The following is a 13615-nucleotide window of genomic DNA, read 5'->3' as shown; positions in this document are numbered from 1 at the left end:
TCAACCCCATTTTCACTGCATATATTAGGACTTTAGCATATGTCCCTTAACAATAAGCCTAGCCTATGTTAGCGGTTGCTAGTGTAGCCTAGTCTATGATTCTGACATCTAAACCTAAGAAGCTAAAAGCTTAGAATATGCCAATAAAATGTATAAATAATCAGTATGTACTCATTTCAAATAATTATTAATTAATAATTAACTATAATACACAAACAAACAAACAAAAAACCATCCAATCGATTGTTTACATTCACCTCTTACGAGTACCGAACGAACGCCAAGCAATCACTTTTCCTAGGACACAGTAAGCCATAAATTTTCATTAGTATCTCTCTTCAACTAATGAAACTACCAAACAGTATAATAACCATTAATTTCTATTCTTTATTCTATCTTTACCTAATGGAGATACCGAGTTACTGACAGCTATAATGAAACATATACGTAACGCAATATTAAAACTGAAGAAGAATGCTAAAACATACGTATTTGTTGGCTTCGATGAAAGCAGTCTGATTTATTTTATATTTTATGATATCTAATTCACAATTTTTTTATTAAATGTATTGCATGTACTCATTTCAAATAATTATTAAGTAACCATTAAGGGGGCCGGCCGGCTAATGCCCTTTTTTAAGGACAGGACTTTGATATTCATACCACTTAATAAGGTGACTTGGGACATCTCTAAACCGCATATGATTTTCGCCTCTGACCTTCGGTTTTGTGACGCCAGGGCGATTTATCCCGAAAATAACCATTTTTCAAATTCTATCTCCTCCCTTGATATTTAATATTAAGACCTGGGATTACTACCATATATAGACCTGATGTAGACCTCCAATCGAATGGAGAGTTTTTTTTCTAAAAGTCATTTTTTTGCTAGATATAAATTTTTCAATATGGTCAAAAAATAAACCCTATAAATCAGGAGAAAAAAATTTACAAAAAAAAATACGAAACAAAAATTGGAAAAAAGGGCTCTATTTGATTGTTCTATAATGTCTTTCTGAGTTATATACCGAATTCCAATGTTATAGCTTTAAAACTAAGTGAGAAGATAGATTTTGAAGGTCAATAAGTATAGTTTTGAGATACGGGCGTTCAAAGTTTTCCTTCGTATTTCTATAAAGACAATATTAATAAACAATGATTATTATGAATGTATATTTCTTTTTTGTGTATTAATAAACCAAAACTATTTATTATTCATAATTTAATCAAATAAAGATGATCCGTTTGCTCATATATCGCAGCCTGGGGCACTGCTTGAGGCAAGATGGGGCACTCCTTCCTACGCAATCTCTCTCCCCCCTTTCTTTATAACTCTGCTTATTACAGCGAATTTTCTTCTTCTGTGTGTTAGCGAGATGTTTTCCTTGTATTTTCCTCTTGGCATGATGAAATTCTTGCCCGAAACAAAGATAAACAAACGTAATTGCAAGAGAATGTCAAGAGGTGAAACTCGAATGGCTTTTTTTGTACAACTTTTTTTACAAAGACAATTTAATAAATCATGATTATTATGAATTTCATATTCCATTTTGGGTAAAAAAATCCAAAACTTTGTTATTTATCATAAATGAAGATCTCTTTGCTCAAAGATCGTAGCCTTAGGCACAGTGTGACGTGTGCTGTCAAGCAAGACGGGGGTGTTACTAAGCAACCCTCCCCTCTCTCTTCACTAACTACGCATATATTATGATATTCTGTAATAATACTTTTGCGATTTTTCTTCGTCTGTATGTTAGCGAGATGTTTCCCTTGTCTTTTCCTCATTGGCATGATGAAATTCTTGCCGAAACATACATAAACATACTTGAAAGCAGGCGAATGTCAGACGTGAAATGGAACGTGTAGACTACTCGACGTCTGTGATCGCACTAAATCAGGACTGGACTTGGTAGCTTGAGCCTGAAGTCTCCTTCTCGACTCTGGGAATGTCTACAGATGCCATTTCTCCCAATTTCTTTGACAATAATTATCAAAATTTACGATAATAGAAGAAATATTGCATTTTCTTGTACGGATCAATGTTTTAGGCTTATTGAGTTACGTAACTAAATTACCCTGTAAGTACGAAAGTAAGAGGAATTTGACGAAATATTTCGTATACGTATTCTCAATTGCCATATGAAGCTCCATGAATTTTTTCATGACTGCATTTTTCGCCCTATATACCTCCATATATAGAGGTTCCGGCCAGCCCCCTTAACTGTAATAAACAAACAAACAAAAAAGCTTCCAAACTTCTGTTTACATCTAGCACATAACGAGTATCGAACAATAGCCAAGCAATCACTTTTCCTAGTACACAGTAAGCCATAAATTTTCATTATCTCTCTTCAACTACTGAAACTACCAAACAGTATAATAATCATTCATTTCCATTCTTTATTCTATCTTACTAAGTTTTTTTTTTATTAAATGTATTGCATGAATAAGTTTTTCAATTTACAGCATCCTTTTACCAATAGAATACTTAAAGCACAAGGGGTAGATGCTGACCAATAGGAGAGCAGGATCTTATGGGGTGACTAGCATCAGGAACCAATGGGAGAGCGGGAGGATGGTGGCGAGTTTACTCAGTTGGCGGCGCGGGAGTTTTAAAATTGTTCTCGGTGGTCTGGGCGAATCTCGGGACTTTACAGCAACAACCTTTCATAACTTGAGCAATTTTCGAATGTAGAGCCGTAAAATTTTTCGTATTTGCTTTCGTATCTCGAGTTTTTCTTAAGTCTTTCATATGTCGAGGTACCACCGTACATTTAAAAAAAAAAAAAAAACCAGAAAGATCCCACCGGTAAAAAATATCAACGACCAGGCAGCCATAGCTCACAAACACGTCTTCATCGGAAGACGACCGAAAGCAAAGTTGAGTGTTTACATCCAGGCAGGCTAGCCTATCCGCCTGTCACACAGTAGTTACTGCCTAACCACCTTGTTCAAGAATTTAATGGTTGTAATTCTAGCTATGCCAAAAGTAATTCCTTATGTAAAGGACCAAGGATTTGTATATCGTGTAGGAACAAACCTGCGTTTGCCTTGCCTTTGTCCTTGCCCCTTTTCTGAGTAATAGTTTGTTTTGAACATGTGGGATACAAAGGCAAAATTATCAAGTAGTGATTTCCTGTCTAACACTGTTGACGCTGGGATGTTGGAAACTGTAGGTAGATGGCGTGTGTACCATATGCATGTCATTGGTTGTGGCTGAGATGCCTTATATTGCCATTTGGTCCAATTTCCTTTGAATGCCAATTTCTTAGTTTTTGGATTTTTCGTCAACAATGGCCAGCAGGCAGTATTCTCTGGGCATGGATGTCATCAAATTACTTCTAATGGAATTATAAAGTGATGTTGATGATAATTTAGAGGTTAGAGAGGGTGGGAAGTAGTGGGTCTGTGCCTTTTCTGGTGACAGATTACATGAGCTTATGTCAGTAAATCATGACACTGGAGAGAGAGAGAGAGAGAAATAACATTTCTGATATGACAGTAAATTACATCTTAGTACAGATCTTTTTATATAATTCCGTTCTGGGATAATATGAGTTTATTCCATAAAAAAAATTAGCCACTTCCTATTTCATTTAGGTACCAAAAAATTCGTGAAATTTTGACAATTTTTCTGGCCTAAAAAACATACCCTTTTTATTCTCTTTTCTGATTTTGACCTCTATGGGTCCGACACCTTTTCTGGCAGTTACATACTGAAAATAGTAGTTTTCGGAAGGAATCCCTCAATTTTTGTGAGTATATAGCGTTTTTTGTATTTTTTGTACATATTTTTGTAAATTATTGTTTGAGAGAGAGAATAACATTTCTGATATAACAGTAAATTACATCTTAGTGCAGATCTTTTTACATAATTCTATTCTAAGATAATATGAGTTTATTCTATAAAAAAAAAATTAGCCACTTCCTATTTCATTTTGGTAACAAAAGTTTTTTTTTTTAATTTTGGCCAAAAAACTACCCCTTTTTTTCTCTTTTCAGATTTTGACCTCTATGGGTCTGACAACTTTTCTGGCAGTCACATATTGTAAATAGTAGTTTTAGGAAGGACGTCCTCAATTTTTGTGTGTACAGTGGACCCCCCGTATTCGCGTTCTCCGGATTCGCGGACTCACACATTCGCGGATTTCTCTCGGGAACGTTTCCCTGCATTATTTGCGGAAAATTCGCACATTCGCGGTATTTTTCTATGAGAAATATCCACAAATTCCTGGTTTTTGTTATCAATGTCATCATAAAATGCACTTTTTGTGATAAAACTATTAAAAAAACCAAGTATGAACATTTTTAGTGGTTTTTCTTAAGTTTTAACTAACAAAATAGGCTGTATTTAGCGTTTTTATAGGGGTTCCAAACATTCGCGGACTCTAACTATTCGCTGGGGGGTCTGGTACGCATCCCCCGCGAATACGGGGGGACCACTGTACATAGCATATTTTGTATTTTTTGTAAATATTTTTGTAAATTATTCTTTTGTATATATTTTTTAATATATTTGTAATAAATAATTAATTTGTAGATAGGCATGATTTATCTTCTCAGTAGTGTTCGGCAATGGTGAAATTGATTTTAGAAATTCAAATGTACAGCATAGCTACAGTTTTTGAATTTTCACAAATTTTTCTGGGCACTCAGGTCGAGCTCGTCCCCACACACCTTTAAAGGGGTACCAAAATAGCAAAACCTATCCAGGGTTAAGTCTTAAAAAAAGTCAAACCTCATACCTTAGTGACAGTAACCCCCTTAGACACTGCTTTGGGAGGTGATGGCACTGGCACTCTGTCCATCTCCATTAACATCATTGCAGCTTTATGGGCATCAAAAGTGTCTCCTTCCTCCTCAGTCATTAGGTAGTTCTGAGAAGAATAGGTTCATAATCTTAATAATACATACTTGAGCCAATGCATAACTTTTACAATCAATATAACATAAAAAAAAGGGCAATATAATTTTCAAAACAATGCCTATCACATAACTTGTAACTGCACTACCCTTTTAAACCGAGTGCACTTATTTCAAATAAACAGGTCAATTACCAGTTGTGTACATTAACTCTTTTACTATTTAAAAATTAACTGTAACAGTCTATTATGCCTATACCCGAGATGTTGGATTTTTATGCTTGGTTTCAGCAATACTTTCACCTCTTGACTTGTCAGCAAGGTATCCAGATTTTGTGAAATCTCCAGTCTGCGTGGTAGTTCCAGTTTCCAGCACTGACTGAAAATTGGGAAATAAGCTACTTTAATATTTCAAGTGTCATTGACGCTAAAAATAATTTCCTGCACTGGACAGCTCCTGTAGGAAGAACCACATTCAGTGCCTTGCATGGAGGACTGTAGACCATACTGATTTTTTGCATCTTCCATTGTACCCCAGCTCCTCTGCTGTCCACTTTTAATTTCCTTTCATTATCTTTGTTTCTCATATTTAGCTGTCCAAATTTTAAAACTTTATCTTGCACTAATTATCACCTATTGTACAAAATTAAGTCCTTTGCCTATATTAGTCCAGAAACTGCACTCAAAATTCTTGTTAAACCAAACGAAAATAATTTACATGCAGTGTACAAAAAGCTGCGGTTAACAAATGTAAAGTCCTCCCTGAAACCTGACATCGTTCAATTATGCCAATGTTGTACAGAATCTGATTTTTGTTTCATGTCCAATTTCTTTTTGTAATTAATTATCATACGTCAGAATGCTTTGAACCTCCAGTATTAGCTAATATTAATAGTTACTATACTGCATATGTAGTATAGAGTATACTGTAGGCTAGGCTACTGTATACATATGTATACAATTTACCATAGTATATGCTAAGCTAATTCTTGTTAGTGTTATTCAATTTCTTTTGTACTGAACTATCATAAGTCAATCTGCATTGAACCTAGAGAATTAGCTGATATTAATAATTACTATATCATATATGTATAGAGTATACTGTGTAGTATAAGTTAGGCTACCCTATATGTAAAGATGGTACTGATTACCCTAGTGTAGGCTAGGCTGTATTCAAGATACGATCTTCCAACAAACAATGGGTTTTATGGAAACTAACTCCATCGTAAATAGAATACCTGTATATTTGCTACCACCCATTATAGCAGCAATGGCAGCTGATTGAAATTAAAGAATTTTATAACTCTTGAAACAAAATAATAGGCATATCACCATACATACAGTGCGTACTTAGTCCTTTGACTAACCAGAGGTTTTCAGAACACCAACCACTGGCTCTTTTTGTTTCTTTACATAGTTATCACTTTTGAAATCAAAAGCATGGACAAATAAGTCTCAGATTAAAGGAAATGAATAGTAATTTAGTTGTCTTTGAAGGTGATATTGAATAGACTTTAAGAACAGAGGGTTACATGATGAATGTGATAATTGAAAAAATGTCTGAATAAATGCAGAGATAATTTTGGAAAAGCAAATTACAGAAGACTACTATACATAACTTCCATAATCTATTATGGTTGAAAAGACATATTAGGCAAAATAACAGTGTTTACATTTAAGAGGCATCATTTAATTCCAAAAGGGAAACCAAATTGTCATTAACATGAAAATATTACATACCTCGGCTTGTGAATTTGAATTATGCCTAAAGCGGAATGTTTGGGTTGTTGACAATCCACCATACTGAGTGACACCATGAATAGAATTTGAACATAATGTTGAAGTTGTGGAATATCCTGAACTGCTTGATGATGATGACCTGGAATGACAACGTGTAATATACATATAAGAAAAATAATGGATGGAAAATCCAAAAATTCAAGTAAATAAAAGAAAAAAAAGATCATCTGAAACATGTTAAGTCTCTTTAATCCTTCCCAACATCACCTTAGTTTAGCTACTAGCTAGTTTAACATAAGAGATTTTTGAAGTATGTCCCAATGACATAATATTAAATCGAGTGAAATCAACCTACAAAAATACTAATTATGGGAAAAAAAATACTATAAATAAAATCATGTGATTGTGATCTAATATTTACTTGTATTCTCTGGAAGCCTCCATAATAGGTGATAGAGGTTTGGCACTTATTCCATGAGGGGATGACACGGGACGACTTGTGCTAGGTGGTGGCATCACTTCTCCACTGTCTTCCTTTTTCTCCTCTTCCTCCTCCTCCTCTTCAAATGGGAAGAAGCTGAAATAAAGCAATATAATTGGCATGCTTAAACCCAAGAAAATGGATATTTCTTAGGATAAATACGATCACTACTGACCTGACACCTTGGAAATGAATGGAAGGAAAAAAAACTTCATGAAATTTAAACTGCTTGGTTATGAATTTTCCATTTCCTCTGCTCTGTTCTGTACTGTATTGAAACTCTCCTAACTGAAATATTTCTTTTCCCCTCAAGCATAAACATGATGGGAGTCCCAAAAATGTCTTAGTTTAAAATCATATGATTAAAGAATTATACCATGCCAATGTTATAATTAATGCACATATATTTCTATAGAAAAATACTAGCTCATAACATCAAATCACACTCACATATTGCATTTTATGAAAGCGACTGAGCACTCAAGTTTAAATAGGCCACAAACAAACCTCTAGTGGCCAGTACACGAATTTTCTGCTGTCAGTAGTTTCTCTATGCATTCAAGCAATTGTTTCTTTTTACCTTCCATCACCTACACTGAATCTTTCACATACTTCACACAACTTTAAAGTAGTAACATAGTAAAGTCCCATAAAACATCAACAAACATTGAGTAATAACCAAACCTCTAATTCTCTCTTCCTTATACTCTCAGGTAACTTTCTAGAATTCTTTGCAACCCTATCCATTACACCCGAATTTAAGTTCAGGATGATTTGTAAATATACTAGGCTCGTAATGAAAAAAAAAAAAAAAATAAATAAACACTTCTTAACCATCATTGCATGAAAAAAATTATAATTCCTGCCACCAAAGCAAACTACCTTCTCACAGCTTACTATAAAACCATACTGTGATATCCATTGCTACCCAATTCCGTGAAATACACCCACAAAAGCAAATTACTACCAGCTGGCTGCCTTTTACTATATTTCTATTCCAACTTACACAGTCTGATGTTAAAAAATCTATACTATAAATGGGAATAAACTTGAAATGTTGTGTGTGTGTGTGTGTGTGTGTGTGTGTAGGAGAGAGAGAGAGAGAGAAATCTTCAGGCATTCTGTAATCTAGAGGAATCACTTCAGTTTCATGCCGCACTAGACTCCTCTTTAGGCAAGCGAATGTAGGAATGTTGCTCTGAAGGTCAAGTAGAGTAGAAGGAAAACAAAAACATACCAATGACAGAACAATATTATGGCACACCAAACAGCAATCTTTTAACAATAGTAGTTGTTTTGGTGCTCTAAAAACATGAAAAGTAACAAGACTGTCATGTTTATAACAACCATCATTAAAATTTATTGTAGGGGTGACTTTAAATACACCTACCTCATTACTTTTCATGTTTAGAGAGCACCCAATCTTCCAAGTGTTTATGAAAAACTGAATAGCCAGTTTGGTATGCCTGAAATGAGCTTTGTCACTTTATATTTTTACTTTCTTAGCTGAATTCCTGTCTACATTTTTGTGAGGACAGTGTAAGTGGCAGAAAAGGAAAAAATATTAAAGGGGCAAAGTATATAAAAGCTGGGGTAGAATAAATTACAATACAGCTGAGGGTAGAGGTAAGTTTATTTCGCCATATTTGACTCAATTTAAGAGCTATTTTACTTGCTTTTATTTAGCTTACCGTATATACTCGCGTAACATGTGATCTCGCATATCATGCGACCCACAAATTTTCACCCTTAAACAATGATTTTATCGCGTATCTCACGTATCATGCGAGTTAAATTTTCGAGACCAAATAACAATGGGCTAACCTCTTTTCTCCTCTATCTATTCCATTTTTTAGTTAGGCTAACCCCTTTTCCTCCATCTCTTAATCTATACCATCTTCTAGTTAAGTTTAAAAAAGTAAAAGCAAATGCCAAAATTATTGGTAGTAATAATATACTTGTTTGGAAAATGCATACAGCCAGAAACAGCTGATTTGCTATGAACAACCAATCCGATAACAACAGGATTTTGATTGCATTTCAACCGTAGTACGACAGTAAAAAATTACCATAGTTGTTACAAATGACATTAAGGAGAATAGGACTGATATGTTTTTACATTACAGGTAGCAGTTGACTTACTACTGTAATTGGTTATGACCAACCAGTCACAAATCAATTAGGACATAAGTCGGCCCGTGTTAATTTTTCGTAAGAACATTATACTAGCCTAGCCTACAGTAGGGTAATCCGTATCATCTTTACATATAGGGTAGCCTAGCCTACACTACACAGCATACTTTATACATATATGGTATAGTAATTATTAACTACGTACAGTCAATTCTCTAGGTTCAATACACATTGGCTTATGATAATTCAGTACAAAGAGAAATTGAATAACATTTAACAAGTTAGCCTCGCGAATACGATGATGACGTCGTGGTACATATATCGTATATATATGAATACAGCAGCCTAGCCTTCAGTATCCTGTATACTACATATACGATATAATTTAGTAATTTATTAACCCTTAAACGCCGAAGCGGTAAAAAAAAAATGTCTCCTGTGTGCCGGAGGTGTTTCAGAGTGAGCGCGGAAGCGGAAAAAATATTTTTTTTCAAAAAATCACAGCGCGCTTATTTTTCAAGATTAAGAGTTCATTTTTGGCTCCATTTTTTGTCATTGGCTGAAGTTTAGTATGCAACCATCAGAAATGAAAAAAAATTATCATTATCATATATAAATAATGCGATATATGATAGCGCAAAAAACAGAATTTCATATATAATTGTATTCAAATCACGCTGTGCGCGAAACGGTTAAAGATAACAAGTTACTTTTTTTTCGTTGTAATGTACACTAAATTGCGATCATTTTGGTATATAACACATTGTAAAACGATAAAAGCAACACAGAGAAAATATTATCACAAAATAATGCATGAATTCGTAACGCATGGACGTAAACAAATATTTTTTTTCAAAAATTCACCATAAATCTAAATATTGTCCTAGAGACTTCCAATTTCTTTCAAAATGAAGACAAATGATTGAATATTAATATACTGTAAGAATATTAGCTTACAAATGCAGTTTTCGACCATATCTAACGAGTTAAAGTTGACCGAATGTCGAATTTTTTTATATATATTTTTTATATGCAATTATTTCAGAAATAAGAAAAGCTACAACCTTCAAATATTTTTAGTTTTATTCTACATAAAATTGCGCATATTTTCATATATAAAACTCTATGAAATGCCTAATATGAAATGGAGCAAATATTCTGAGAATGGAACGTACACATTTCGGAGATTTGTGGCGGAGAATCCGCGCGTGGAGGGAAGGAAAGTTTTTTTTTTTTTTTTTTTTTTTTTTTTTTTTAATTCACCATAAATCTAAATATTGTGCCTTGAGACTTCGAATTTGTTTCAAGATGAAGATAAATGACTGAATATTACTAGACTGTAAGAGTTTTAGCTTACAATTGCGTTTTTCGATCATTTCGGTAGAGTCAAAGTTGACGGAACGTGGTTTTTTTTCTATTTATCGTGATTTATATGCAAATATTTCAAAAATGAGAAAAGCTACAACCCTCGATTATTTTTTGTTGTATTCTACATAAAATTGCACACATTTTCATATATAAAACTTTATGTAACGGCTAATTTAAAATGGTGCAAACATTACCACAATCGCATGTATGATTTTTTCGGAAGAGTTACCGCGCGGACGTAAGGAAAAAGTTTTTTCATAAATTCACCATAAATTGAAATATATTGTGCTAGAGACTTCCAATCAGTTGCAAAATTAAGGTAAATGATTGAATATTACTAAAATATAAGTGGTTTAGCTTACAATTGCGTTTTTGGACCATTTCGGTAGTCAAAGTTGACCGAAGGTTGAAATTTTGGCACTTATCCTTATTTATATAAAAATATCTCAAAACTGATAAAAGCTACAATCATGAGTATTTTTTTGTTGTATTCTACATAAAAATGCGCACATTTTCATATATAATACTCCATGTAATGGCTAATTTAAAATGGTACAAAAATTATGTCAAAGTGACAAAATAATTTCCGAGATGTGTCACAGATACTTTTTAGTGCGGCAAGAAAGAAATTCGCGCTTGCGCGCCTGCGTAACGATTGTAAACAAAACAACACCTTGATCCGTGAACTCCCAGCATCCCCGAAGGCGCGTGATTCTAGAGTTTTCGGCTGGTACGCCTAAAAGTATTTTTCCGCGAATTTTTTAAAAAAAACTTTTGTATATCGACGTAAAATATGTCCAGTCGGCACCCGAGAGACAAAAAATGTCGACGTAAAATATGTCCAGTCGGCAGTAAAGGGTTAATATAAGCCAATTTTGGATGTTCAATGCATTTTGACTATGACATGTCTGTAGAAAAAAAATGGACACAAAACATTAATCAGAATCGGACCGACATCGGCATGCCTAATTGTGCGATGTCAGGCTGCTAATGGCTAGTAGATTTACGAAATAAAAACATTGAATATGCATCTTTTCTGTGATTCTTTTAAAAAGTTATACATTACAGTATCCAATAATATTTTATGTATTCTCATATTATATCATAAAATACTAACAAAGCAGCCAGTGTTTTGGATTAGAAATCAGCTGATGGTGAATAAGAGTTTATTTCTCCGTATTTAACTCAATTCGGAGCGAATTGCCTTTCTTCTAGTTAGCGTAAAATATGTGAACTAATTTTTTTTTTATTTTTTAACAGATTGCGTTGTGGGCACGTTTATTGTGTAAAAATATTATGTGATCCCGTCCGCTATTTTCACTTCATTGCATCGTAGTACGAACCTTTACCATTACATTACTTATCTTTTATCAGCGTGAAAACAACAGTAAAATGTGTTCTTTCAAGACCTGAAGTTTTGATTAAATGATTTTCTTTCAACTTTATCTATGGTTGTGTTTGATGGTGTACGTTTACTGGAGTTATATCTTTGTTGCCAATGCACGATAATAGTACTATATGGATGAAACCCGCAAACTTCGGTATAGTACCTTCAAACTCAACCGTAAACAAATGAGAGGAATGTGTTTTAATCAAAACTATTGAGCATGAAAAGAACATATTTTACTGTTTTCACTCCAATAAAAGATATTCTGATGAGATAAAGTGAAAATATCGAACGGAATTTGTTGATTTTTATTTACGCATTAAACATGCCCTCAGCGCCATCTACTGACAAAAAAATAGTCAAATTTTGTTCACAAACAATACGTTTTTCAAGTGATATTTCCACTTGAAAACACTTTGTATGACGTAACATAACCTTGTCTCATATAAATAGAGTATCTGAGATTCATTTCCGCTAACTAGAAGCAAGAAAGTCGCTCTGATTTGAGTTCAACACAGCAAACACAAACTTACTCGCAATCACCCTCAGCTGTTTTCAAACCAAAACATGATTGCTATGCTTGCATTTTTAATACAAACAAATAGTAATATGAAAAGACATACAAAATTGGATGGAGTGAAGTAAAACAGCTTTTTAAAATATCCATGGAAAAGATACATATCCATTAAGTTTGTATTTTATCATACAATACTAATATATGATTATTACATACTCGAATTTTCTATTTCATATACGATGCGACCCCTTTAAAATCAGCTCCGAAATTAGGGCTTCAAAAGTAGCATGATATGTGAGTATATACGGTAAATTAATCTTTTAAAACTATTTGTATGGGAAATTGTTATTTTTTGTAATGTAACGTTTTAATTCTTAGTCGAATTATGACTTAAATATGTCTGGTTGTGAACTAGATTATTTTTTTTTTTGTAATAGATGGTGTCACTGTCTGGTTATTGGTGACTTATCATAAGTACCGAGAGACCCTCATAAAATACACAATACGTATCTTTTCCTTGTCTCTTTTAAAAAGTTATGCTTTACTTCACTGTATCCAATAATACTGTATGTAGTCTCATATTACTATTGTATTATAAAATACAAACAAAGACATGTTTTGATTTGGAGAAATCAGCCAAGGGCGGAGGTAAGTTTATTCCGCCATATTTAACTCAATTCAGAGCGATTTTCTTGTTTCTATTTAGTGTAAATTAATCTCCATAAGCTCTATTTATATGGAACAAGGATATTTTCTGCAATATGAAGTGTTTTAAGTTCAAATTATGACTTAAATATGTCTTGTTGTGAACTAGATTGTTATTTTTCTTGTTAATACAGGGTGCCAGAAGCATGTTTTTTTGTGTAAAACAATAAGATTCCTTTCTATATCTTTACTTATTCCATCATAACATGAGCTTTACATATTCATCTTTTTATCAATGTTACAGAAGAATATCAACCCTTTAACGCCGAGCCGGTATTTCCGAAGTGTCTCCCATATGCCACGGGGTTCGGAGTGAGCGCCAAAGCGGAAAAGTTTTTTTTTTTTTTTTTTTTTTTTTTTAATCACAGCACGCAAAATTTTCAAGATTAAGAGTTCCTTTTGGCTCCTTTTTTGTCACTGCCTGA

At 33.6% G+C, this 13615-nt stretch overlaps 2 protein-coding genes across 2 annotated transcripts in view; one reads left to right on the top strand and one right to left on the bottom strand.

The window, feature by feature from the left end:
- Nucleotides 1-13615, bottom strand: part of LOC135211196 (mitotic checkpoint serine/threonine-protein kinase BUB1-like) — a 201531-nt gene that overhangs the window by 44484 nt on the left and 143432 nt on the right. Inside the window, exons 18-21 of the mRNA XM_064244418.1 lie at nt 7021-7176; nt 6600-6738; nt 5119-5238; nt 4743-4874 (exon numbers count right to left, since the gene is read on the bottom strand). Coding sequence (XP_064100488.1) covers nt 4743-4874; nt 5119-5238; nt 6600-6738; nt 7021-7176 — 547 coding nt within the window. The remainder of the gene's footprint in view (nt 1-4742; nt 4875-5118; nt 5239-6599; nt 6739-7020; nt 7177-13615) is intronic.
- The window catches only part of LOC135211195 (transmembrane protein 65-like), a 162811-nt gene that overhangs the window by 135133 nt on the left and 14063 nt on the right, over nt 1-13615 (top strand). The window lies entirely within an intron of this gene.

The sequence above is a fragment of the Macrobrachium nipponense genome, chromosome 4 (assembly GCF_015104395.2).
Source record: "Macrobrachium nipponense isolate FS-2020 chromosome 4, ASM1510439v2, whole genome shotgun sequence".
NCBI lineage: Eukaryota > Metazoa > Arthropoda > Malacostraca > Decapoda > Palaemonidae > Macrobrachium > Macrobrachium nipponense.
Note: the sequence above shows the minus strand (reverse complement) of the source record. Positions and strands in the feature narration are given on the sequence as shown.